General features: G+C 36.2%; 1 protein-coding gene across 2 annotated transcripts in view; it reads left to right on the top strand.

The window, feature by feature from the left end:
* USP24 (ubiquitin specific peptidase 24) overlaps positions 1 to 25,753 on the top strand; it is a 149,515-nt gene that overhangs the window by 44,713 nt on the left and 79,049 nt on the right. For both annotated transcript variants that reach the window (XM_060022669.2, XM_060022660.2), the window contains exons 4-18: positions 1,712 to 1,855; positions 2,537 to 2,659; positions 8,374 to 8,409; positions 8,747 to 8,812; positions 12,652 to 12,717; positions 15,240 to 15,314; positions 15,953 to 16,111; positions 17,250 to 17,364; positions 17,561 to 17,664; positions 18,221 to 18,328; positions 18,535 to 18,630; positions 18,722 to 18,883; positions 19,083 to 19,130; positions 24,307 to 24,414; positions 25,075 to 25,224. In XM_060022669.2, the coding sequence (XP_059878652.1) occupies positions 1,712 to 1,855; positions 2,537 to 2,659; positions 8,374 to 8,409; positions 8,747 to 8,812; positions 12,652 to 12,717; positions 15,240 to 15,314; positions 15,953 to 16,111; positions 17,250 to 17,364; positions 17,561 to 17,664; positions 18,221 to 18,328; positions 18,535 to 18,630; positions 18,722 to 18,883; positions 19,083 to 19,130; positions 24,307 to 24,414; positions 25,075 to 25,224 (1,560 nt within the window). The remainder of the gene's footprint in view (positions 1 to 1,711; positions 1,856 to 2,536; positions 2,660 to 8,373; positions 8,410 to 8,746; positions 8,813 to 12,651; positions 12,718 to 15,239; positions 15,315 to 15,952; positions 16,112 to 17,249; positions 17,365 to 17,560; positions 17,665 to 18,220; positions 18,329 to 18,534; positions 18,631 to 18,721; positions 18,884 to 19,082; positions 19,131 to 24,306; positions 24,415 to 25,074; positions 25,225 to 25,753) is intronic.

The raw sequence follows: 25,753 nt of genomic DNA, 5'->3' as shown, positions 1-25,753 counted from the left end.
GCACCACCAGGGAAATCCCCTGGATTCTTTTACTAGTATATTCAGGCAAGGAAAAACATCCAGGTGTGGCCATAGTGCACAGTTGTGTTTAAACTTTGTGTGCCTCTTCCTCACATGGTGCTGCCTGTCTTGCCCCACCTCATCTGGAAGGTAGATAGAACTCCATTTTCAAAGTAAAAACGGAACATATGAGATGACAACAGAGGGAGTGGTGCTTAGTCCACATAAATTTTATTGTTGTCACATGAAGCTTCTTAAATCTTAATCTCTGCTTTATTATCTAATTTTTAAGCATAGAAAGAATATATAGGCAGGCAAAAGAATTCTTGCAAAAATAGTAGCAAAAAATAGTAATTACCTTATATAGAATGAGTCTTATGATTATTGTTCATTTGAGCAAATAGTGCAGCTAATTGCTATAGAGAAAGTCTGGAACTGAGGTTTTCCTCTGCAGCTAAAGAAGTTTGGGCTCTTTCAGGGTCTTAACCCTCTCGTTAAGGGGTTCTCAGTATGGCTAAGGTGAAATTTTTATAGCACAGTATTTTCCCTCTGAAGGGAGATCTTACAAAAACATGAAACCACTGTACCAATTTGCCATTATTTTATTAAGTGGAATCCTCTCACTTTCCCATTCCCTGTTTCGGCAGTTGTTCCTGAATTAGACTTCCCCAAGGACTTAGAAGGTCAGAGATTGGGGAAATCCAAAGATGATGATTTTAGATTCTTCTGTGTGCCTTTTCCTTCCTTTTTAACAAATCTAAGCTGCTATCTGAGTATAAGATGCACCATTTTTTATATTTAAGAAAAATAGCTGCAAAGTAAACAATGTTACAGTGCTATTTTATATTTGCTTAAACTTTTTTAAAAAATTGTATATTTCTTTAATACATACTAGAAAGGAAAATACAAGCAAAATAAATAGACAAGGTATTTCTAAAATTTTTTTCACATTCAGAGCCCTGCTGCCATCTGGTCAACAGGTGGGAAGATGCAGTTCTGTTTCTGAGATATAAATAATATGAAAAGAATGTACATGTTCAAATCATGAGATTTCTTAGGTTCCAGGAATGTTGATTAATAACGACAGCCAAAATATATTAATAATAAAACCTCGCTAATACTTTACATTCAATGTACCGTTTGATACTTGTAACGTCTCTGTGAAGTGGGTAGGAATTATCCCTCTTTCGAGATGAGAGAACTGAGTCTCTCGGAACGCTGGTAAATTTGTTCAAGACAGCTAGAAAATAGTAGTACCAGAGTTGATCTCAGGTTCTTTCTTGTTGTTCACCACTTGACCTCTCCTAGTAATAATGAAAAGTAGAAAACAACATTTTCTTTTAAACAAACTGTTTTATTTATTTATTTGGACACCCTGCGTGGCTTGTGGGATTTTAGTTCCCTGACCAGGGATTGAACCCAGGCCCTCGACATAGAGAGCGCCGAATCCTAACCACTGAACCAGCAGGGAATTCCCCAAACTGTCTTAATATAAGGGAATTAAAGTTCAAAAAAACAAAACTAAGTGTTGACTGTGAAATAAGTGGATAAGTAGATGGACTACAGCTATGGGTCTTTTAAAGCAAGTCATCTGCATAAAAGTAAGTATTATGGTAATAATCTCTTCATTAGTCAAGACTGAACTGATAACTGTAGATGTCTTTTCTTTCTTTTCAAGTAAGACTCTAAAGTGCCGTTTATGTTTTTATAGCTGCTGACATCAAGTGCTGTTCACAAGTGGGGTACTGAAATTCATGAAGGCATCTACAACATGTTGATGCTATTAATAGAACTGGCTGCAGAGAGAATAAAACAAGATCCAATTCCCACTGGTCTGCTGGCTGTGCTTACAATGGTACAGTATGTCTAAAATGAAGTACTTTGTGTTTTGCTTTTGTTTAAAATACCTACTACCTTCTGACTTGTAATTAACAATGAGTGATCATGATCTTATCATTAAAGTTATTAACTTGACTGTTCTTGCTTTTTATTTTAAAAGCAGAACAACTGTTCTGTGTTTTCATTTTTAAAGAAATACCTTTCTAATTTTAAGCTTTCTCAGCTTTTAGAATGATTAAATAGCTTTCCTTTATGTCTCCCTGATTATTCGAATCACAAATACTGTCACATAGGGTGTTGATGTAGTTTGGTTTCTGGGCTTTTCCCCCGACTAGTAGCAGTAGCTGCATGAAGAAGGGGTGCTCGTGTTTTCCCTCCTAACTTCCGTCTTCACTGCCTTGTTGCCCAGCTCTGCTTGTGGCAGCCCTAGAACACCTGGAGCATTGGCATCACCGTGCCTGGATCAGACCTCCCATCCTGCTACCCCCTTCTCTTTCCCCACAGCAAACATTGAACAGAACAGGAGAGCACCACTTTGTTCCTCAGCACTGGCTAAGGAATATGTTTTGTTGGGATACTTGAAAGATTCCATTAATGAGGGAGTCCAAGGCTATATTTTTATCTTCTTTTCTAATGCTAATATGTGTTGCTATAGAAGTAGATAATAATAATGCTTCTCTGTTCTCTTTGAATCTAGGCTTTCAATCCTGATAATGAATACCATTTTAAAAACAGAATGAAAGTATCTCAAAGGAATTGGGCAGAAGTGTTTGGAGAGGGAAATATGTTTGCTATTTCACCTGTATCTACTTTCCAAAAGGTAAACATAGTTTTGTTTCATCCTTTTATAGATAAATGTATTGAAAAAGATTTTCTCTGCTACAAAAATGACAATTTACATGGAAGGATAAAACAACCTATGAAAAATGACAAATACTCCATATGGTTCATAAAATTGCTTAACATTTTTTTCAGCTATTGGATATTTTTCCATAGCTGTTAATTAACATCATGAAGAACTTTAGAGATTTGAAATAATGTTTGGTGAAATGAGAAATGACTGCATGACATGAAAAGTGCCCTATTTATTGAATTACCAGAACCCCAGTTTAATGAGTGTCCCAGTTTCTTAGAGATGTTTGAGAAGCTAGAGCATTTGAAATCATTTGAAACGACTAATTATTCCCAGAAAATAAAATCTAGTAGTTAATCTCATGTATAATTTTCTTTAAACTCTGTAAGCTTTAAAGCTTTTGTTTTTTTCTAAGCACAGACCAACATCCTCATTTTATATTTAAAGGCGTACGAAGTGCCAATAACATTATACCTACAAGGAGTACATAATTCAGACAATTTGTTGATCAAACACTTTGGTTTTTGAGAGACATTTGAAAGAAGTCAATGTAGTAGATAGAAAACTTGTCCATTGATTTATCTAGAAGGCAGGGGTTCAGTTCAGCAATCATTTATTGAACATTTGCTGTGTGTCTGGCATTATTCTAGGCTTTGGAGATATAAATAAATAGTTCCTGCCCTTAGTATAAAGAGTAATAAGACATGGCTTCTAACTTACAGCATAGTGGAGGAAATAGGAAAAAAAAAATCACAGTATAACAAACAATAGGTGCAATTATAATAATAAGTACTATGTATGGAATAAGGGGAAGGAGTTGCCACCTTGGAAGGTCAGGCAGTACTCTAGAGAGGAAATGAGAGCTGAGTGGAAAGTACTGTGAGTATATCCTATGGAATTTAGTCCCCACAACAGCTCTGTGAGTTACGTGCTATTTTTACCCCCATTTTGTAGATGAGAAACTGAGGCTCACAGAGGTTAAGTACTTGCCCAAGTTCACAAACCTGTTTATAGAGGGGACCTATGCGATCTAGTGCCATAGTCTGCATTCTTTATATACAGTCTTGGCTCCCAAAATACTAAAATCTTATCTTCAGTTATGTTGTGAAGATTAAATGACAAATGTATATAAAAACACTGAACACAGTGGTTCACTTTAGTAAGTACTCAAAAAATGTTCTTTTTCTCCTCCCCCCAATTTACATATACAACAATGGAGACCCAGAAATGTTGTCTCTTAATTTCTTCTCATTACCACAAAAGGAATTATCTCTTCTGCAAATGCCCTAGATCCCCTCTTCTTTCCTCTTGCCTTCTCAAGCATTTTATGCCTTAGCATTTCTATTCTTTCTTTGGTACGCTCAATTTTTTCCCCTTTATCAGATTATTCCCATTGTGTATAACAGAGTCTAGTATTTTCCCATCTTTAAAAATTCTGCCCTGGATACCACTTCCATCTCTAGCTTCAGCATTATTCTCTATCCCCCTTCACAACCAACCAGATGAAAGATTCCATATCCTTCCCTCTCAGTTACTCTTTTAGTGGTTAGTCTAAAATTTTAACTTATTAAAACCTAAATTTCATCAGTAACTTTACCCTCTTCTGAGGAGTACTTGAAAACCTTAGACTGTTTCGTGTACTCATTCCTCACCTGACTCATTATCCTTTTGTCTTTATTGTGCATTGTCTTAGTCCTCTCCTGTATTGTTTTATCCCCTCAAATAGGTACAGTCATCATTACCTTATACAGTGTTTTGACTCAGCCCTATTTATATGCTATCTCTTTGTGTACCATTCCTTCTGTATTTCAGACCTTCCATTGGGATGATTTTTCTTCTTCCTGGAGTGCATCCTGTACAGTGTCCTTTCATAAGGGGTCCATTGGGAGTTGAGTCTTTGTTTTTGATGGCTTAAACTTGACTTTATTTCCTATTCCCTGAAGAACATTTTCACTGGGTTTTAAATCCTAGATTGACATACATTTTTCTGTCAAAATATCAAAGCTATCATTTCAGTGTCTTCTGGCTTTTTTTTTTTAATTTATTTTTGGCTGCTTTGATTCTTTGTTGCTGTGCGCGGCTTTCTCTAGTTGCAGCGAGCGGGGGCTACTCTTCGTTGCGGTACGCCGGGCTTCTCATTGCAGTGGCTTCTCTTGTTGCGGAGCACAGGCTGTAGGTGCGCGGGCTTCAGTAGTTGTGGCTCGCGGGCTCTAGAGCACAGGCTCAGTAGTTGTGGCCCACGGGCTTAGTTGCTCCACAGCATGTGGGATCTTCCCGGACCAGGGCTCAAACCCGTGTCCCCTGCCTTGGCAGGAGGATTCTTAACCACTGCGCCACCAGGTAAGCCCTGTCTTCTGGCTTTGAGTATTGTTATTGAAAGTTGATTGTTGGTCTGACTGTTGTTCCTTTGTAAGAAGTCTTTCTTTTCTTCATGGCTATTTTATTTCTTTTTGATAGTTGGCAATTTGACTCTCACTGCAATTAACTGAGGTATTCTTTCTGTTTATTTTGCTTCAGATCATTGAATTTTCGAATCTAAGGATTTATATCTTGTCGCAATCTGGAAAATTCTCAACCATTACCTTTGTAAATATTGCCTCTTCCCCATTAGTCTCGCTTCCTCTAGAACTTTGATTGGCTACATGTTGCACCTTCTCATTCTGTTCTTTTTTTTTTTTTTAATATTTATTTATTTATTTATTTGGCTGCACCGGGTCTTAATTGCTGCACATGGGCTCTTTGTTGCGGTATGTGGGATCTTTAGTTGCAGCATGCAAATTCTTAGTTGCGGCATATGGGATCTAGTTCCCTGGCCAGGGATCGAACCTGGGCCCCCTCGATTGGGAGTGTGGAGCCTTAGCCACTGGACCACCAGGGAAGTCCCTCTCATTCTGTTCTTATGTCCCTTATTCTCTTTCATATTCTCCATCTTTCTGTCTTCTTGTACTGCATTTCTGATAACATTTTTTCAGACCTATGGTCCAGTTCACCAATTTTTTTTCTATTTGTATCCTATAGGCTATTTAACCTATTCATTGTCTTTAATTTCATTTATTATATTTCTCATTTCTATAAATTCTCATTGGTTCATTTTTGACTCTGCTTATTTTTTGTTATCTCATGTTCTTGACTCATTTTCAGTCTCCTCCTTGTTTGATGCTTAACTTATATGTTTAATGCTTAACTTAAAAGCATATGTCTGACATCTAAAAGCTGGTCTGATTCTGCCAGCTTTTACTCAGTTGTTTTGTATATGTATGTATGTGTATAGAAAAACATTTTTATACGTATTTTTTTGTTTTCCTGTGAACTTACGTTTCTTGGAATTTAATCTAAGAAGAGTTTTTGAGGCCTGAGTTGAAAGTTCTTTCCTCCAAAAAAGATTTACTTCTTCCAGATGCCTGGGGATACTACGATTTGGGAATAAATTCTCAGCTTAAGGTTTTTCAGACCATAAAGGCAGTGTGAATTGGAGCAGCAAAGCCATGTGAGGGCAATTTTGTGGTTATAAATTCCTGGAGAATTTTTTTCTTCTCACAATCCAGTACCACAGTCAAGGTAGGCAGGCTTCCTTGTTGTTTCCCTTCCACAGGTAAGTTTATTTCAGTTCATCTTACACTCAGGATGTAGCCCTTTGGGTTCTTGATTTATGTGACAAACTCTTCTTAGTCTCTGAGCCCTGTCTTGGCTACGTGTCCTGCTTCTCAGCCACTGTGAGGCTGTGAAAATGGAAGCTAGAGGTCTCCAGAGTTCCACAGATGCCTACAGCGTGAAAGCTGGCCTCACAGTTTGCTTACCTCACAGGATTTCTGCTTTCTCTTTTTTTAAAACTTCTGAGCACTTTGTGTCAACTCAGCTATATATTTTTAAAGTGTTTTTTTTTTAATGTTTTTATCCAGTGGTGTTAAGTTATTTTCGGCTGGAGAGATGTTTGGGGTCACTAGACTGAACTCTACATTAACTCTTCAAGGCATTCCATTCTGCCTTCTTTCTCCACCACTCCACTGAAACAGCTCTCGTTAAGATACCAGCACCTTCATGTTTCTAGATCCAGAGGAAATGTCTCTCGACCCCGTCAACAGGAATGGTCACAGTCAGTTTCTCCCTCCTTGAAACTTCCTTCCTACAGTCTCTTGCTTTCTGCCTGCCCCTCAGCCACCTTTCCTTTCTCGACTCCTTCACCTCTACCCAACTTTGATCGAGAGTACTCTCTCTAAGAAATATCTTCCATTCTCATGGGTTTAAATGCTATCTTTGTGCTGATGGCCCTCTGCTTTATTATATCTCTGTGGCCCAAACCTCTTCTCTGAGCACAACAGACTTGAAGAGCCAACTGTCTCCTCTTGGTTGCCACACAGACATCTCAAACTGTGCCTAAAATGGAACTTCATTATGTCTCCCCAGCCTTCATTCTTCTCCCTTTCAGTAAATGGCATCACCATCTACCTACATGCTCAAGCCAAAACATAGGAATCAGCCACGATACATCCCTTTTTCTTATTCCCCATATCCAAACTGTAAACAGGTCCTTTGATTTAATCTCACATAGATTTTAAGTTGACTTCTCTCTTTTTCTTCTGCCACCATCCTACTCCAAACACCATCATGTCCTACCTAGTTACTGCACTAGTCTTCTCCCTGGTATCTCTACTTTTCACTCTCTCATTGATCCATTCCATTCCATTCTCCACATAACTGCAAAACATCCCCTTAAAACATAAAAGGCATCATTTTCTTGCTTTAAACACCTCTGTTGCTTTCTTTCTAATCACAATCTACAGATTTCTGCATCATCTGGCTTTTCCTGTCTCTACAGCTTCATCTGTACCTTCTCTCCTGCACCCCGGCTCCCAGCTGGGAGAGTTGCCTCTCAGTTTTTCAAACAAGGTAGGCTTTTCTGCCTTCCCCAAACAGGACCTTTTCCATTTCAGCCTCTCTGCCTGGACTATTCTTTGAATGGCTAAATCTGTCTCATCCTTTAAGTTCCAGATTAAAGACCACCTCTTCAGAGAGGTTTTCTGTGACCGCCACTCTGAACAGAGTAGGCTCCTTTTTCATTTGAAGACCTTTTGTTTTTCCTTTTGTGGAATTTAGCACAATCTGAGTTATGTGTTGGTTTACTTGTCTTTATTGATCCTGCTAGAATATGAGCTCTGTGAAAGCAGGTACCACATCTCTTCTTAGTCACTGTTCTTTATCCAGCCACTAGAACATTATTCAGCCCCTAGAACAGTGAATGCTTAAGAAAGGAAAGGAGGGAAGAAAAGGAGGAGAAAAGAAGAGCTTACTCTAGGACAGTAATTAATGGTACAGCTGGGACTAAAACTTTTAATTTCTTGATTCCTGATATGCTACTCTTTAAGTTAATTTAGTTCCTAAAATATAACTCTCTTAGAAAATTTAACTCAAGTTATCTTGTACCTCAGAGAGCTTAAACTGATCTCAGCTACCCAAAACACATAAATGCTTCGTATTGCAGCAATTCCATCAAAATACAGACTTACTCATGCAACTGTTTACAGTAATGTCAAAGAATCACGTTAAGAAACATTTGAGAAAACTTTGAAATATTTTTTAAATTTTAATTTTTTTCCAACATTTGATTTAGGATAAAAGAAATATGAGGGTTAGTAGGGAAGTTTTTGTATTGCCATCTCAATTTCTATTTTCTTTTCTCATAGGAGCCTCATGGATGGGTTGTGGATTTGGTAAATAAGGTATAAAGCTTTTATTAATATGATCGTGTTTTCCATTTTCTAATGAGATTTCCTAGAGTTTGGTGTTTTAGGTAGATGACAGCTACAGAAAATAATCAGATAGGTTTTACGGTTTCTCCCTCTTTTTTATAGGTGCTGTTTATACAGATAAACCTCAGCTTTAGGCCTTAGCACATCTCCTCTAGTATATCACAGGAGCATTGGAATTATTTTTGTGATGACCCTTAAGACCAGGATTATAGAGCACACTGATAAAGCAGAATGTGAGCCTTAGTTGCTTGCTTAAACTATTAAGGTATAGCATTTTAAAATTAATGTATACCTTTTTTCTTCTCAGTTTGGAGAATTAGGTGGATTTGCAGCAATCCAGGCCAAGCTCCATTCAGAAGATATAGAACTTGGGGTAAGTTAAACCACTATATTTACAGTGTGGAAGTTCACTTTATCTGGGTTGCTGTGTAACCTAAGGGACATGGTCTAGACAAATTAAATTAAATGTTAAAGTTTAAGTCAATCTTTACAGGAGCAGCTTCCATGTTTCTGATAACCACAGAAATGTTTACTGTTAATCAAAATAAGCAAATTTCAGTGTATGGTGTTTGGTTTTTTTTTTCACCACACTAATTTCTCTTTGTGATATTTTTCTCTTAACTACTAACTTGTGGGGGTTACATGAAATTATCTTGCTATTTAGGGACAGTTGCTATATGTGGCAAGTATATGTGTACATAACAATTTTATGCCTCAGATAAGTCAGAAATTATTTCATAGTACCAGAAACAAATAAAATATTTTATTTTAAGATTGTTTAGTCAGCTTTTTGGTGTTACAGAGATTCATAGATAACAAGGGCTATATAACAGGAGCTTAGAATCATCCCTCAGGTGCAATACCATTATCTTTTCATGTCAGCTTCATTTTCTCAAATTTAACCTTGTGATAAGGGGAATAACATAATCTTTAATTTTTCACGGACTGCCGACCTGTTTGTAACCGAGAGCACTTTATTCTGTTCTCTAGTTAATTAATCATTCAGTTATAAGCTACTTATGTACTTGCCATGTAGAAGACACTGTGCTAGCTACTGTAAATTGATCAGAGCAGAAAATGATGTGGTAAAATAATATACCGAAGTGGTATAAATTGTGCTTACAATAGCAGTTATTTCTGTGGGACCATGACCAATCACCTAACTCCCTTGGTCCATCTTTGCATGAGAGCAGTAACAACCGTCAATGAGAGAGACTGGTGCTGTGGTTGGTAATAGTCTATTTCTTGCTACCCAGTGTTTATCCTTAAAGATCATATGTCTGCCAGCTCATAAATACTTCTACTGACACTGATCAGAGGCCTCTTCTCCCTCCCTGACTGTTAACTAGGTTGTTAGGCTGTCATTTTGATCCCCATTAAGTGGATCAAGTATGTTAGAGACGACTCTTGACCTGGAAGATAATAGTTAGTGACTTAAAAAGCAAGACAAAACAACACCTGTTCAGATACGGGGTTTTATCCAGCTTGCTTGTTTCTCAAGAACTGGCTATATAGGTCATTGGGCAGTATTAGAAATGAACTTCATTTTTTAAAAAGTTTAAATAAAACACTCACTAATTTCCTTCAGAGTTAATTTATTTAAACAAACAAACAGAGAAGCCCAAAGTTTCTCCCCTACTTGGATGAAAATTGACCAAGGATGGATGCATAGGAATCTGGGCTTGCCCTCATTATTATCAAATGTCTTGAAGCTAAAGATACCTCGAAGATTTTTCCCTTAGGTCAGACCATTTTTCAGACAACTGTGTTGTTTGTTGCAGTTGATGTAAAATTAGATTGTTTAGGTTGTATTGAGAAGATGGTAGAAATTCAGGCATAGGAGAAGGAGATTGCAAAGATTGAGGCTCTAATTTTGCAAACAGGTACAATTAAAATTGCACAGTAAGGGTTTCCCTGGTGGTGCAGTGGTTAAGAATCCACCTGCCAATTCAGGGGACACGGGTTCGAGCCCTGGTCTAGGAAGATCCCACATGCCGCAGAGCAACACTAAGCCCGTGCACCACAACTACTGAGTCCGCAAGCCACAACCACTGAAGCCCGTGCACCTAGAGCCCGTGCTCTGCAACAAGAGAAGCCACTGCAATGAGAAGCCCACATGCCGCAACGAAGAGTAGCCCCGCTCACAGCAGCTAGAGAAAGCCTGCATGCAGCAACAAAGACCCAAGGCAGCCAAAAATAAATCAATAATTTTTTTTTAAATCACAATAGATGTCTGATTTCTGACCAGTTAAGAAGGTGACTGTCCCAGAATAAATTTAGGCTGTGTTATAAGACTGAATACAAGTGAATGTCATCATTTTACATTTATATTTACATATTTTTGGATTTGAAAAATACTGGGGAAAAAAAATCATTCACAATCTGTCAGTTTAAAATACCTGTACAAAGTAAGAAGTGAAGGTTTCCTGTCCTCCACCCCACCCCGACTCATACATCTACCTCCTAGGTCATGGTTACCCATATCATGCATAGTCTTTCTGACTTTTTCCTAAGTTTATATAAAATATATCTGCATGTTCTCTCTTTCTCTTTGAGACCAAATTATAATCAAACTATACCTAGTAGCATACTTTCATATAACATTATATCATGGACATCTTTCCAGGTTAGTGCTATCAGTGTTTTTGATGGCTCCAGTGTGTTCCTGCAACTGTTGTACCGTGATGCAGTCATTTATTAATGAGCATTGGATTATTTCTAAGTTTTTGCTATTACAGAGAGTGTTCCATGTAAATTTGTCCTTGTGTACATTTGCTGCCATATCTGAAGGATAGATTCCTAGAAAGTGGGATTTCAAAGATTATATACATTTTAAAATTATAATTGATAGTGCTAAATCTCCTTTCAAAAAGTGGTGACCAGTGTATACTCCCATAAAGTCATTTCCTAGTACTGTCATTAGTGCTGAATATTGTCAGTCTTTAATTTTCCAATATGATGGACCAAAAAAATGGTATTTTATTATCTAATTTGCAATACTCTGATTTCCTGTGAATTTGAGCATTTTGTTATATGACTATTGGCTATTGGCATTTCTTCTGTAAATTTGATCTATTTACATAGGTCTTTGGGGTTCCTTGTCTTATTTATTTTTTTCTTTTTATATTAAGTATATCAATGTCATGTCTATTTTGTGTATTTGTAAATATCTTTCCCAGCCTTTTCCTTCTCTTTTCGTTTCTGTTGATGGTGTCTTTTTGCCATAGAGAGGCTTCAAAATTTTATACAGTCAGTTTTTTCCTTAATGGCTTAAAATTTTTCTGATTTGCTTGGGGAGTGTTTCCTTCCCCATCTCAAGGTTATAAAAATACTCATATAATTTTATACTTCTACAGTTTCATTTTTTAAACTTAGTTCTTGAATTCGTTTAGAATGTATTTATATATGGTGTAAGATAGAAATCCAATTTTATTTTCTTCCAAATGGGTAACTAATTGTTGTTAAGGTCCTTTAAAAAATATTCCATTTTTTTCTTCACTACTTTGATTTGTTGGCTTTATCAAATGTCAGAGTCCCGTGTATACATGAATTGTTCTTGGACTTCTGTTCCTGTCATTCATTCGTTCGGTCACTCTGCCATTTTTATACCATTTCTCCAATGTTTTCATTATTGGTAGTGCCAGTTTTGCTCAGCGTCTTTCTTTTCTCAAATTTTATTGATCATTCTCATATTTTTACTCTTCTGAATATAGCCAGCATGTCAGGTTCTCCTGCTCTAGAAAGTTCCACCAAGACCATATGTGGAATTGTGTTCAGTTTGTAGGTGTGTTCAGTTTGTTCATTTTTACAGTACTGGTCTTTTCCATTCAAGAACATGGTATCTCATTTATTTGGACTATTTATGTATTTTTGTAAAGTTTTATAATTTTCTTCATGGAAGTTTTAAGTATTTTTTTGTTAAAGGCACATTTCACTCCTTCCCCAACTGTTCTCTCCTTGTTCAAATAAAAATTTTTATTATTCTGCAATGTGAACGTTAGAATCATCTCATCCAAGCCTTGAAAGAAGTTTTATTGGCATATTATGATTTAAATCACATTTCTACAGTAACTTAAATAAATCGACATCTTTATATCAGTTCTTCTATTCAAGAGTATAAAATGTTCTCTGACATATTAAAAGGGATTTGTTTAATGTTAACAGGAAGAAACTCGCTCACATTTATTTCTCACCTTCACTGTCTTTTTTCAGGCAGTATCAGCACTGGTGCAGCCCTTAGGGGTGTGTGCAGAGTACCTCAACTCCTCAGTGGTACAGGTAAGATAGGCCATTTTACGCTTACTTCAGAGGTGATCTAAGACATACAAACAGTAAAATTATCTTTTTATCAGGTTGTTCAGAATTGTGCCTAATTTAGAGTAACTTTTTTTTTTCAGATTAGCTGTCTTTATAGTGAAAATATCAGAAGATAAATAAAAGTGATTACTAATTTAAGGTATAGGAGACCTAACATTTAAGGTTATTTACCTTTTTAATTTATCATTTTATCAAATATAATTACATATTATAGCATATATTTTTCTTTGCTTCCTTCACTATAAAATAGGTGGCATATATCCCTACCCCCTTTACAGGATTATTTAAGGGTTCAGTGCCATTATGTGTTAAACAGTGTTGAGTGGCTGGGCTCACCTGCTAGCCAAGTCACTCACTATCTGAGTAACAGTTTAACAGCACATCTTGTCTGATTTCTTGCCTCTGCAGATTGTACGTCAGCAGGTCACAGGATAGTCAAGTCTGTGGAATGTTCAGCTTCCTAATGCTTAGGGCTTATTACATTTTCTTATTCCTTTCCATTTCAGTTAACAAGTTTTACTGAATAAAATGTCATGTTGAAATACCTCCATTTATTATTTTCTTTATAGAAATAAGTCTGTGAAACTTAAAACTTTCACAGAGATTTTTTTTTAAATCACTGCAAATGGTTTTGAAAGCTTAGTGTCCTTTGGAAGCAAATAGTATGCACTTGTTCCTTCTTTCTAATATCTAATTTACTTAGGGCCATTTTAACAAGGGATATAGGACTTTTTTAGTAGGTTCTGGAAATTCCTGCTATTTCTAAGTTTTAAGTGCCTTCTTTAGAGTTCAAAGCAATACTGCAAGATTTTTAAATGAAACAGGATGGCTACTTATGTATTTCTTCATTCTGGGTACTAAGGTCTTTAGAGACATCTAGTGTTCTCTCACTTATTAAGCATATGAATACAGTCATTCGTTTTGTAGCTGAAACAAAGACATAAAGAGACAAAATGATTTGACTTAATAATTGGCTTTTTAATAATCAGAGCCAGGATTGAATTTTTAAATGCATGCTTTTAAACCCATGCATTGCTCCATGGAAAGAGCTTCAGTGTAAATATTCCAACTGCTAATTAATACTAAGTTCTTTAGAAATTCCAGGTTTTATATGTGAACACAGTGTACTTTCGTTGGCTCCGTTGGGTCTTCGTTGCTGCACGCGGGCTTTCTCTGGTTGTTGCCAGCGGGGGCTACTCTTCGTTGTGGTGCGCAGCCTTCTCATCGCGGTAGCTTCTCTTGTTGCGGAGCACGGGCTCTAGGTGCGCGGGCTTCAGTAGTTGTGGCCCGTGGGCTCAGTAGTTGTGGCTCGTGGGCTCTAGAGCGCAGGCTCAGTAGTTGTGGTGCATGGGCTTAGTTGCTCCATGGCATGTGGGATCTTTCCGGACCAGGGCTTGAACCCGTGTCCCCTGCATTGGCAGGCAAATTCTTAACCACTGTGCCACCAGGGAAGTCCAAGCACAGTGTACTTTAAAAAGAGTAAAAAGTATATGAATTTCCAACCAAAGCTTATTTAACTTTATCTTTATTTTAATTATATCAAACCATCCAACCTTAAATTCATTCAGCAATAAATTCATACCATATTTATGTAAATTAACAATTGTCTCTACCACTTGCTCCTTGTGTGACTTCGGAAGACTGAAGTAACTCCTGTGACTTGGCTTCTTTATCTGTAAAACAGTGATAATAACCATGCCTATCTCACAGAGTTGCAGTGAGAATTAAGCAGGGCTGGCACATGCTGACAAGAGCCGTGTGACTTGCCTCTTACCCTGACAGCCCTCAGTTCTCACTTGGCATAAGTGTAAATAAAGAAATTCTACTAGGATAATCAGTTGCCTGATGTCATTTTAATTCATTGCTAATGTCTTCTTGCTTTGACAGCCAAATATTGTCTATCTTCTCTTGTCACCAGATAAGTTTTAAAAATTATTTTACTTAAATGGAAGTGATCATTTAGATCTAGCTAATAGTTTGCTACTTTTCACATACTATTCAGAGTTAGTTACCTGGTTATGCTACCATTCTGGAGCAGTGTGTTGTATGAGTCTTGTCTATAGGCCTCATTTATATCAGTTAGCAAAATAAATGCATAAAACAGCGTGTTTTTCATGGTCTGTGCTTACATTCATTTTTTAAATCAAATGCAAAATACTTTATTACAAAAATAGTACATACTCATGCCTTAATGTTTTAAGTTAGTCGGTGTGTCTTTGGTTGTCTTTGGTTGCTCTTCAAAGGACCCTTTATAAGATAGTAAAGAGGGATTGCACCCATATGATAGTAAAGAAGCTGAGGCACAGAATCAGTTAAGGGTTTACTTGGGATGGTATTACCTAGTTAGTGGCTGCTCTAATACTAGAATTCTGATCTTTGCATAGCACCCTCTCCTTTGTGAAATATGAATAAAAAAGTGTCTCCTCTCTAGTTTGGGGACAGATTCAGGGGTCCTTATTAACTTTAGTACTGTTTTCTTGCAGCCCATGCTGGACCCAGTCATCCTTACTACAATCCAGGACGTGCGGAGCGTGGAAGAAAAGGACCTTAAAGATAAGGTAATGTTCTCTCCAGTCAAGTAGCCCCAATGCCTATTGGTCCATGGAAGCAGAGCCAGGGCTTAGGGCAAGGTTCACACACCATTGCTGTTTGGATTCTGGTCACATACAACTCACATCAAATTAATTTTACATCTCCTAACCAAAAAATGTTTTGTCTGAAATACCAAGTGGTTGGTGTTACCTCAGTCAATAGAATGAATGTAGGGTTGTCAGCAAGTGATAGCATTAAGAATTTTACTAACATGTTGATTTTTTTTTTAACATGTTGATTTTGATAGTAGTATAATTGGTATAGCATTGAAGAAGCTTTAAAATGATTCAGTATTAAAAGCTATCCAAAGGTGTTTAAAGCAATTTTAACATTTAAATTTAACGTGATTTATTTTGTCTACCTTGAATTTATCACAAGAACCCTTCCCTTTTCTTTGCTCACACATGTGCTAACTTTTGTTTAGAAGTAAAATGTAGTTTATTGATCATGTGGAATATCATATACCATTAGACCATGGTTATTGAAAATGTCCTGTATTCCTGTGTATGTGTAAGAATTGGCATCAGAATGTCTTCATGGTTCCTTTTTGTTTTTTCTGTTTATGTATCTGTACGTTTGTGTGTATTTTGTTTTTAAATAAAAGAGATTGGTTAGCATCCCGGAGCTCTTGTCTGCCATTAAGTTACTTTGCATGCGCTTCCAACCGGATCTGGTGACCGTTGTGGACGACCTTCGACTAGACATCCTACTGCGCATGCTGAAATCACCTCATTTTAGCGCTAAAATGAATTCCCTCAAAGAAGTAAGTTTTGCGTCCGTTTCTGGAAGACTTAAAGGACAGACACTTTAAGTTTTTCCAGAACTTGTGGTTATTAATATAAAAATGTTGGGAAATAAAGAATAATAATTTCTTGTAATCCTACAAAAAGAGATAACAGTGATTATATATAAAATGGTATACATGTTTATAATTGTTAATAAAGCAATATTTTTATACGTATTACATTCCAAATTCGTTCTGTGAAATATTTAGTGTTCTAGTGAAATTTGCTAGAACATAATTCCTTGGAATATACAGTTTGAGATTTACTTTTTACCCTAAGGGTATAATTCCTTTTACTATATTTCAGATATGTGTTTACTTAAATCAAATCTTCTAACTGGGGTTGAGGCAAAATTTTGTTTTGTTTACAACTGTGATGGTCTAAGCAAAATGATGGAAGTAATTTTCTGCAGCTTCCTAAACTTTACATGAGCATAGTTGGTTTTGGTGAGTTTCCGGTGGAGCCAATACAGTTCAGTCATAATTCCAGTTATTTTCCTTCAGTTTTGTGTTAATTAGGATTCTTGGCTGCAAGTGAAATAAACTCATCTTGAATTATCTTAGACTAAAAGAGGAATTTAATGGAAGAAGGCTAGGCTATCTCACATGAATGAGAGATTGACTAGCCAAACCGTGTAAGGGCAGGGACACATGTGGGCAACAGGATCAACTAGAATCTGAGAACTGAATCACTGCCAGGACTCTATCCAGGTCTTATCTCTGCTTTTATGAGCATGATGGCCTTTTTCTCTTTCCACCTACAGAGTGGCATCTTTCATATGGTAGACATGGCCATGGATAGCTCTTGTGACTGGGGAAGGACTGATACTTTCTCTCTGGTCCCAAGTATAGAATTTGGAGGAGTGCTCTGATTGAAGTTTGGGTCAGATGTGCATCCCTGAGCCAATCAGCAGTGGCCCAGGAAGTGTGAACTCTGTGTTCTTTTTAAAGAGACATCACAAATAAGTGGTCTATTAACTTCTAATAACTGGCCTTTGATACATTTTGGCTAATCGTTAGACCACGTTGTAACACTATAAAAGTCACAAAATATATATGAAGATTTTGATTATGAATATTCGCATTAGATTCAATCACAATAATCCTGTCTTTTTAGGTAACCAAACTAATAGAAGATAGCACTTTATCCAAATCTGTGAAGAATGCTATAGATACAGACAGACTATTAGATTGGCTAGTTGAGAACTCAGTTCTTTCAATTGCATTGGAAGGTAAGTTGCTTAAAAAAGGTTACCTAACACATAAATAATATATTTCTGTATAAAAAAGGTATGAAATTGTTGTTTTGACTATATTAGCCTTTAAATAATCTTACAGAAAGTTAATATTGCTTTGAATAAATAGGATCATATTTAGAAAGTTAGTGTTCACTGTATCTGTCTGCCTCTCTGGTGTTTCTTCTCTTAGGCAACATAGACCAAGCACAATACTGTGATCGTATAAAGGGAATTATTGAACTCTTGGGCAGTAAATTGTCTTTAGATGAGCTCACTAAAATTTGGAAGATACAGGTAAGTTGATCAGAATTATTTTTGCCTTTTTCTGACTTTTTTCAGTAAGGGCGAAGGGTGGTGACTCTCTAAAGCAGAGACTTACTGCCCATGGATAAATAAATAATAATTGAAGTCACAAATTATCTATAAGCAGATTTAAAAATGAGACACATAATACTCTCAACTGAGACCCTCAAGATCATTTATAAAATGTGAAAAGTGAGTATGTTTTTCTTGTAATTAGTTTAAATTGTTTTTAAGCCAGTTGAAGATATTTTGTTCTCCTCTTGAAATGAATATGTCAGATTGAGAACTTGATTCTCATCTTTTTTTACATTGTCTTTTTAGAGATTTAATGCTTCTAGGAATTTAAACAAGGCCAACAGATAACCATTAATAATGGTTGCTTCTTGTAGTCTTACCAATTTTATCACGCAAGTGTATGTATGCTGTTAGACTAGAATCAATTTATCTTTGTTACTGTTTTGCTTTTGCGTCTATAAATCAACAGGGAAAGACTTGGGTTTTTCCGGTCTCCAAGACTTAACTTTCTTCCCAATGTCTTCTTTTCTAGTCAGGACAATCATCTACTGTGATCGAGAATATCCATACTATTATTGCTGCAGCAGCTGTCAAATTTAATTCAGATCAGCTTAATCATTTGTTTGTTCTCATTCAGAAGGTATGTGTTCAAACGTGCTTACTTTTAAATATTTCTAAAATAATTTTATTTTGAAGTCTCCTCCCTCTAAATTAGCAGTGTTTAACCGTACACTTCTTACTTTATTAAACTTTTTTAGCTCAAGTTTAAAGTTTTTGCATATTTTGCCAGTGTGATCAAATGGGACTGGGAAGCAGTTCCTGTGTCTTTTCTTTTTCATTCTGCAGAGCTGGGAGACCGAGACCGATAGAGTAAGACAGAAGCTATTGAGCCTGATTGGACGAATAGGCCGTGAAGCTCGCTTTGAGACCACTTCTGGAAAGGCAGGAGAATCAAATGACTTTTTCTAGCTACAAGTACTTAAAGCAGCTTTACTTGCGTATGGGCTGGCTCATCACATGTGGTTTATTATAGGTGTTAGATGTACTCTGGGAACTGGCTCATCTCCCAACGTTGCCCAGTAGCCTTATTCAGCAAGCTTTGGAGGAGCACCTGACAATCCTAAGTGATGCGTATGCAGTGAAAGAAGCAATCAAGAGGAGCTACATCATTAAGTGCATAGAAGATATTAAAAGGGTTGGTTTTATCTTCGGTCTAGTTTTGTTGTCAGAGCAACAGTATTGTCTGAGTAATTAGAGCCAAATAATTTTCCTCCCCTATTATGTAAATTAAACTAAATGTCCTACCTGGAAGCTCATACCTTAGAGTCCAAAATAGGGAAATTATAGGTACTGCTTTTACCAAGTCACTTATATTTCTTAAAATTAATTTTCAGCCTGGAGAATGGTCAGGTTTGGAAAAAAACAAGAAGGATGGATTCAAGGTAAGAATTTGCAGATGGAACCAACTAAAAGGTATACTAATTTAATAATTCCTTTTAATAAATTGAATTATAATTTTAAGATAAAAGTATCTTTTAGTGTTTCTTCGAATAATATTCAGATACACACTGCTGTTTAAATATTTGCTTATGACCTGTGCTTTTTATTTAAAGCTTGGGGGTTATTGACTGTCAAAGGGGAAGAAAAATCCAGGGTCACATTCAAAGAGTAGTTTTACTATATTATTTTCATAAGATTGTAAGACCTTCAACTTAGTTTTTCTTTTTTAAAATTAAATCCAAAGTATGCACATCTTTAATAAGCACAGTGGATTCTAAATAAATATCGTGTCCATTTTTCTCCCATAAGAGAGAAATGGAGGAACATTCATAGAGTCAGAAGAGAGAAAGAAGGGAAGAAAGAAGTTCATTCGTTGCTGGCACGTAGTTGTTTTCTAGGTGCTTGGTTCAGATGTGTTCCTAAAGTAATTCCTTACACAAACGGTTATTGAGTGAGTGCCTGCTGCTAGGACTCGATTTTAGAAGGTAGAACTGGGTAGTGATGGGTGCTGTGAAGTCCTACGCTGCAGGGCTTTGGCCTCCAGGTGACTGTGGACTTAAGGGCTATCCTTCGAAAGGGTGGGTAGCAGCATGTGTAGTGATGATTGTAGCTCTCCTGTTGCTGCAGTCAGTAGCTGCTCACTGGAGCCTGCTTCTGTGGTTGCTGCAGCCCTGATCAGAGCATGTCCTCCTCCCACGCAGGCCCTCAGGTTGCCCAGATGAAACAAAGCCTAGCAGCGAGAGGGGTTTCATTTCACTGTTATCATAAGAAAAGGTTTTAGTAAATAGCTAATGGCTTAGGAATTTCATTGGTAAAACATATTTCTTGGCTTTCCTAGTAAGTATTTCTTTAAAGGATCTTGAATACTGCTAATTTACATTAGTAAATTCAGAGACTCAGCTCTTGCTAAGCGGGCTTGGTGACTCAGTAGGCTTTTATTCTCTTAAATTATGCTTGGTCATAAAGTTTAGTTGGGGACATTTAAGAACTTTGTGTGTTATATTTCTGACATTGAAATTTGATCAAGTGAATTTTCTACATTAAAATCGTTCACAGACTGGAGCTGGTAATGCTCAGGTTATGATTAATTGTTCCTTTAATTCAACAACATTGCTCTCTTTCTACTCAGATACAATTTGAATTTTCTCAGCTCAGTGATTCAGATAATTTAGCACCCTCTGTCTTTATGATTGAAACTCATCCAGAGTTATTTAAGAAGTTTAAATCTTTCAATAGTAATAGTAAGAGGGAAAGGGTATCTATAGAAAATGGTCTTTTCTTCACAGTAACAGATACATTTCTTTATAGGTATGAAGGTCAAAGCTGAAGGGACTTTTTCCTCCCTCCAGGGAAATGGCTTTTGAAACCAGAAAAATCCTTCCTGATCCCTGTTCCTTCCTTGTTACAACTAAGCAGTACTTTAGCCCTTGTAGCCAGTAGCATCGCTGCATCTTTATTGCTTCTCTTTGCAGTCGCTTCATTCATGTCTATTGTTTGATAACAAAACTCAAAAAGTAGCAGGGAGAATTTTGGAGTCATTTTGTGAGTCTTGAAAGGAATATTCTTCCTTTTTTGTATCCCACTGCTCCCAGTAAAGAAATTCTGACGTACCATTCTTTCATTTCAAATAATAATAACTTGCATTTACATAGCACTTTTCAGTTGACTGAGTGCTTTCGCAGATACTCTCTTAAAGTACACATGGCTGAAGGGGGGCAGTGGGAAGATCAAAGCCCCCGATATGACTCCAGGCAGGGGGTTGAGTTATATACTGCCACTAAAGGTGTTTTTCTATGCTATGCCCTTTCCTGCCAGGCAGCAAGGTGGGCTGACTGGGAATTATGTCTCCCTGCCAGGCTACACAGAAACTAAGCAAAGGGTAAGACAAGATCACCCACCTCTTACTCCCCTCCCACCCCCCAGCTACCTCTACTCCTCCAACTGATTCCCTTTCCCTCTGCTTTTGACACTCTTAAAATTCCCAAGTTCCATTATTGTGTTCAGATATTCTGACCTTTATTTTTCTCTCAACTTTATTTCTGTAGATTCTGCCAGGATACCCTTGGCTTCCTTGGTCCTCTTTCCTTTGCTTCCTTTATACCTTCCACTGTCTGCCCCCAACCCTTTCCCTCTTATTGCACTTATTTTTTACTTCAATTAAAAAGTTTAAATGTACTCATCCAAAAAAAATATTACTAAACCAAAAAAAGTCATTTTTACTCAATTAGTGGTGTTTGTGTATTCCTTAAGTCATTATATGAAGGCCTCCTAGCACAGTGCCCAGCAGCCTTTCAATAAATGTTGGCTCCCTTTCTCTTACCTCTTCCCCTTCCTCTGTGAGGACACTAAAATCGTTACTTACCCATACCTGAGGGGCCTCCACTTGCCAAAACATACAACTGAAAGTAAAACCAGCAAGATGCCCTCAGTACAGCCTCACAGTGATGTGCTTAGCACAGGAGGAAATACTTTTTAAATGTCCACCCATGTAAAAATTTGAACTTGGTTCTAGGTAAATGGCTAGGTCTGGTAAAACAAGGCAGATGAAGAACTGGGATATTCAACTTTGAGAAGAGAGAACTCAAGAAAGAATAGGAAAGCTTTTTCAGCTACTTAGAGGATTGTTATAGAAGTTTGATTCAACTTAACTTTTTATGTCTCCTAAGAAGTTATGGGAAGGCATGTTGCAATATGATAGAGCAATGAACTTCCTATGAAAACAGTCTGACACAGAATGCACTGCCTCCTGAGTTCCTCATCACTGGAAACACTAGAAGACAAGTTTTGTAACAAAAATGAATAAGGAAAGTTTAGGCACAGGTTTGCAGGCTAAACTAGTTGACCTCTACGGCTTCATCTAACATTAGGAGTCTAATTTGGATATACCATTAACTCCTACTTATGAAACCTCAGCTTCATTATCAGACATTATCAGATATGTTTGTTTTAATTGTTCACCATAGTCTTCTGCCCCTTTTATAAATGGAGAAGAGTAATTTAAATTTTTCTTATAACATAGCAACATAATGTTATAGATATGATGGAATAAATAACATCTGTCTTGTTTGCTAAACTGTAGAAAGGCTATATCAGGAATACTTTTTAGATTCTAAAGGGTAATTTTCAATGTTAAAAAAAATAATCTAACCGTAATTGACTTAATTGGTCATAATGATACTTTTTAATATACCTGATTATTTACTAAAGGGTTTATATTTATATCCTAATGTTTGTAATCCTTTTGGAAGGTATGAGTTCGGACTTAAGCCTTAGAATTTTAATCTCTGTCATTTTGCAACTTTCATATCCTAGCAGAAATATTCTAGCTAGTCTTGCAAGTAGTTGGCCTTTAATACATACCTTATTTCTCTGATTCTAAGATGCCAGTGATTGCAACATGCATCACAGGTTTAATCCAGTATGTACAGCCTCACTGTGGCACACCGCTTTTCATTATCTAGTGTAGTGCTTTGGACTTCTTTGAAATCTTTAAGATTGTAGAATTTTGAGGCACGTTGAAGAATATGGAGTTTTGTGTCCTTTTTTTTGTAAAAACTCAAGCTGCTTTTTTCTTTCATTAAGTTGTATATACTACAAGTTAAACAGTTTCTCTTGAATCAAGGTGCAGCCTTGGACAGAGAGACATTTAATGCCAAGTGATACAGCCCTTCACAGGGTATGAGTCTGTCACACCGAATTCTCCTGGCTCTGAAAAACACTTAAGTCCGAGACCACTGGCAGTTATTCTTTGCTTTTAATTGAATTGATGGACACGACAGGCTAGTCAGTGCTATATCATAGTGTAATCTTTTTGATAGCATTCAAGAAACAAATCAGTGATCTACATTTAAGTTAAAAAGCCATCCTTGTTTGGTGCTAAACTGTGCCAGGTAACAGCAGAAATGATGGGTAAATGAACAGATACCTTTTGAAAACAGCTAAGTTTGCACATATTCACATAAGGACAGGTATATCTAAACTTACTCCTATGCCTAGTGGCTGGTAAGTTTCTTTGATACAGTTGTAAGAAGTGTCCGTTTCAGAAATATTAAAATTTATAAAACCTATATCTTAGAATCCAGGAAATACGGTATTTGCTGATTGGCTAATCTCTAGGAAAGCCAGTATTATTTAGGCAGTAGCTGTCTCACATTTACGTATTTAGTAGTACGATATTTTTCTGCAAATGACATCAAAAGTAGTTTTCTGCCCCATAGGCATCTTCATCTTACAGAAAGACTTAAAGAAGCAAGGCTTTAAAAAAATAATACAGTTTTTAAAGTAAAAGCTAAGGACTTAAACTGTTACTCAGTTTTTTAGAGAGTTACTTTTCAATTGATCGATAGTGTTTAATCTGACATTCCTACAACCTTTATAATGAAATCACATAGTTTGAAAGATGCTATTTATTCAAAAGCAATTCTCTTTTTAAAGAGTATCGCATGAATATCAGACTTTTCAGATATGTACTTGAAGATCTGGATTGTCATGTACCAGTTTCAGAAATAACATATTTGAAAAGTGTTTTGAAAAATATAAAGTATAAGTGTGAAGTGGCTGTAATAATTAATAAAAGTAGAATTCTCTCATAAAATTGTTTTAACTAGGAAATACAAGCAGACCATGGATATTTTCTTTAATATTTAGACCACTATTAGTATCTTGATCATGTCATTGGTATCTTAATCATGTAATTGTAGACAACCATATTTTTATACCATTTTACTTATCAGCCAGTTCAGTATTATCCAAGTTAAGCTTTTGCCATCAATTTATTTTATTACGTCAACATATCCTAGCAGCCTGTGCTACTTAATCTATCCTCTGAAGTTGCTAATTCCTTGTCGTCTGTTTTTTGCTGATGTACCCCTATACATTTACTATCACTTCACATCCACTCCTGTTTGCAGTTCTTGGCTTTAGGATTGCATGCAGAATAAGAAGTTGAAGACTGAATTATGAGTGCATGGAGATAAACTATAAATGAGCGATGTGAAGAGAAAAATAATAGAATGTGTAACAATAAAACCTAATTGACTTGGAAATTTTTTGTAGCTAATAAATTTAATCTGCTATTTATTTCTAAATTTAACTAATGTAACTTCTTTTTAACTCTAGTCATCTCAACTTAATAATCCCCAGTTTGTATGGGTAGTACCAGCTTTGCGTCAGCTACATGAAATCACCCGCTCATTCATAAAACAAACCTATCAGAAGCAAGACAAGGTAAGAGTATAGTTATATTTGATTATTATACAATTCCTTGCATAACCTTTTATAATAACAAACATCAAAAGATTGCTGAGTTTTGTAGTGACTGTATTACAGTTTTATGGTTATTAATGTAATTCATTTATATTACTTAATAATCTTGAATTTAAACATCATTCTGCTTTCATTTCTATGGAACTTTTCTTTTGATATATCCCTAACTCATTTATTTTTTATTTCCTTAATTTACAAAGTAAGCCAATGTTTAAAAGTTAATGGTATTTTAGAAATTTGTTTGAAAAGATTCAAAGACTTATTTTATATTGTGAAAACATTAGTTTGCTTAAGGAGCTAGAGCTTCCTCAGTGTAATAGACTTGGGAAGAAAGATCTGGAAAAGTATGCAAGAAGTGAAATAGTTCTTTTGAAAGACTTTTTTTTTTTAAAGAATCCCTTTTAGAAGCAGAAATTTACCAGGGAAGTTTATTAATTCTATAGTAATTCCCTAGTAAATGTACATGCCAGATTGATTTTATTTACTTTTATGTAGGAAATATGAGTGAAAAACTTTCTGTGTTTGCTATTCCTCAACTACGTGCTAAAATAGAAGCTTGTATTAAACTGACAAAATAACTGCGCATTCTCATACCATTTTTCTTTTTGTTGTTTCGCCAAGAGCATTATTCAAGACTTGAAGAAAAATTTTGAAATAGTAAAATTGGTAACAGGAAGTTTGATAGCTTGTCATCGGCTTGCAGCAGCCGTGGCTGGACCTGGAGGCTTAACTGGTTCAACACTAGTGGATGGCCGATACACTTATCGGGAGGTATCTGGCATTGTGCTTTTGTTTCATGATTTACAGCATTCATTTGGCCTTTTTGCACTTGAACTATAAAAATCATATTTATTGGGAGTAACTCTAAAGAGGTAGCATGAGGTGTCTTTGTCATAATGGAACATTTTTGTATCTTGACTTATAACCACCTCAAAATAAAAGTTCAGAAAATTGATATTTGTGGGTAAATCTTTCAGTAAATCACCCAAGATAACTGCATATGATATGGTAATAAAAATAAACATCTTTTCTTTGTCTTTGATCAGAAATAATAACTGTCAGTTCTGTGGCTAATGGCTTTTGTTTTTCAAATCTAGTGGTTAGTAATATTGTTTTTTTAAAAATAGAAAAATACCTTAACTCACCAGTTGTGTTGTGGTGTTTTACTCTGAGATTGCCGAAATTGTATTTTTTTGGCATCTAAAGCCAACTTGAGTTTGTGTTAGACTTCAAGTAGTTTCTGCTACATTGTATTGTCAACTTGTAAACAGATTTCTCACATTTACTTTACCCTAAGTTA

This window comes from Delphinus delphis, chromosome 1 (genome assembly GCF_949987515.2).
Source record: "Delphinus delphis chromosome 1, mDelDel1.2, whole genome shotgun sequence".
Lineage (NCBI taxonomy): Eukaryota > Metazoa > Chordata > Mammalia > Artiodactyla > Delphinidae > Delphinus > Delphinus delphis.
Note: the sequence above shows the minus strand (reverse complement) of the source record. Positions and strands in the feature narration are given on the sequence as shown.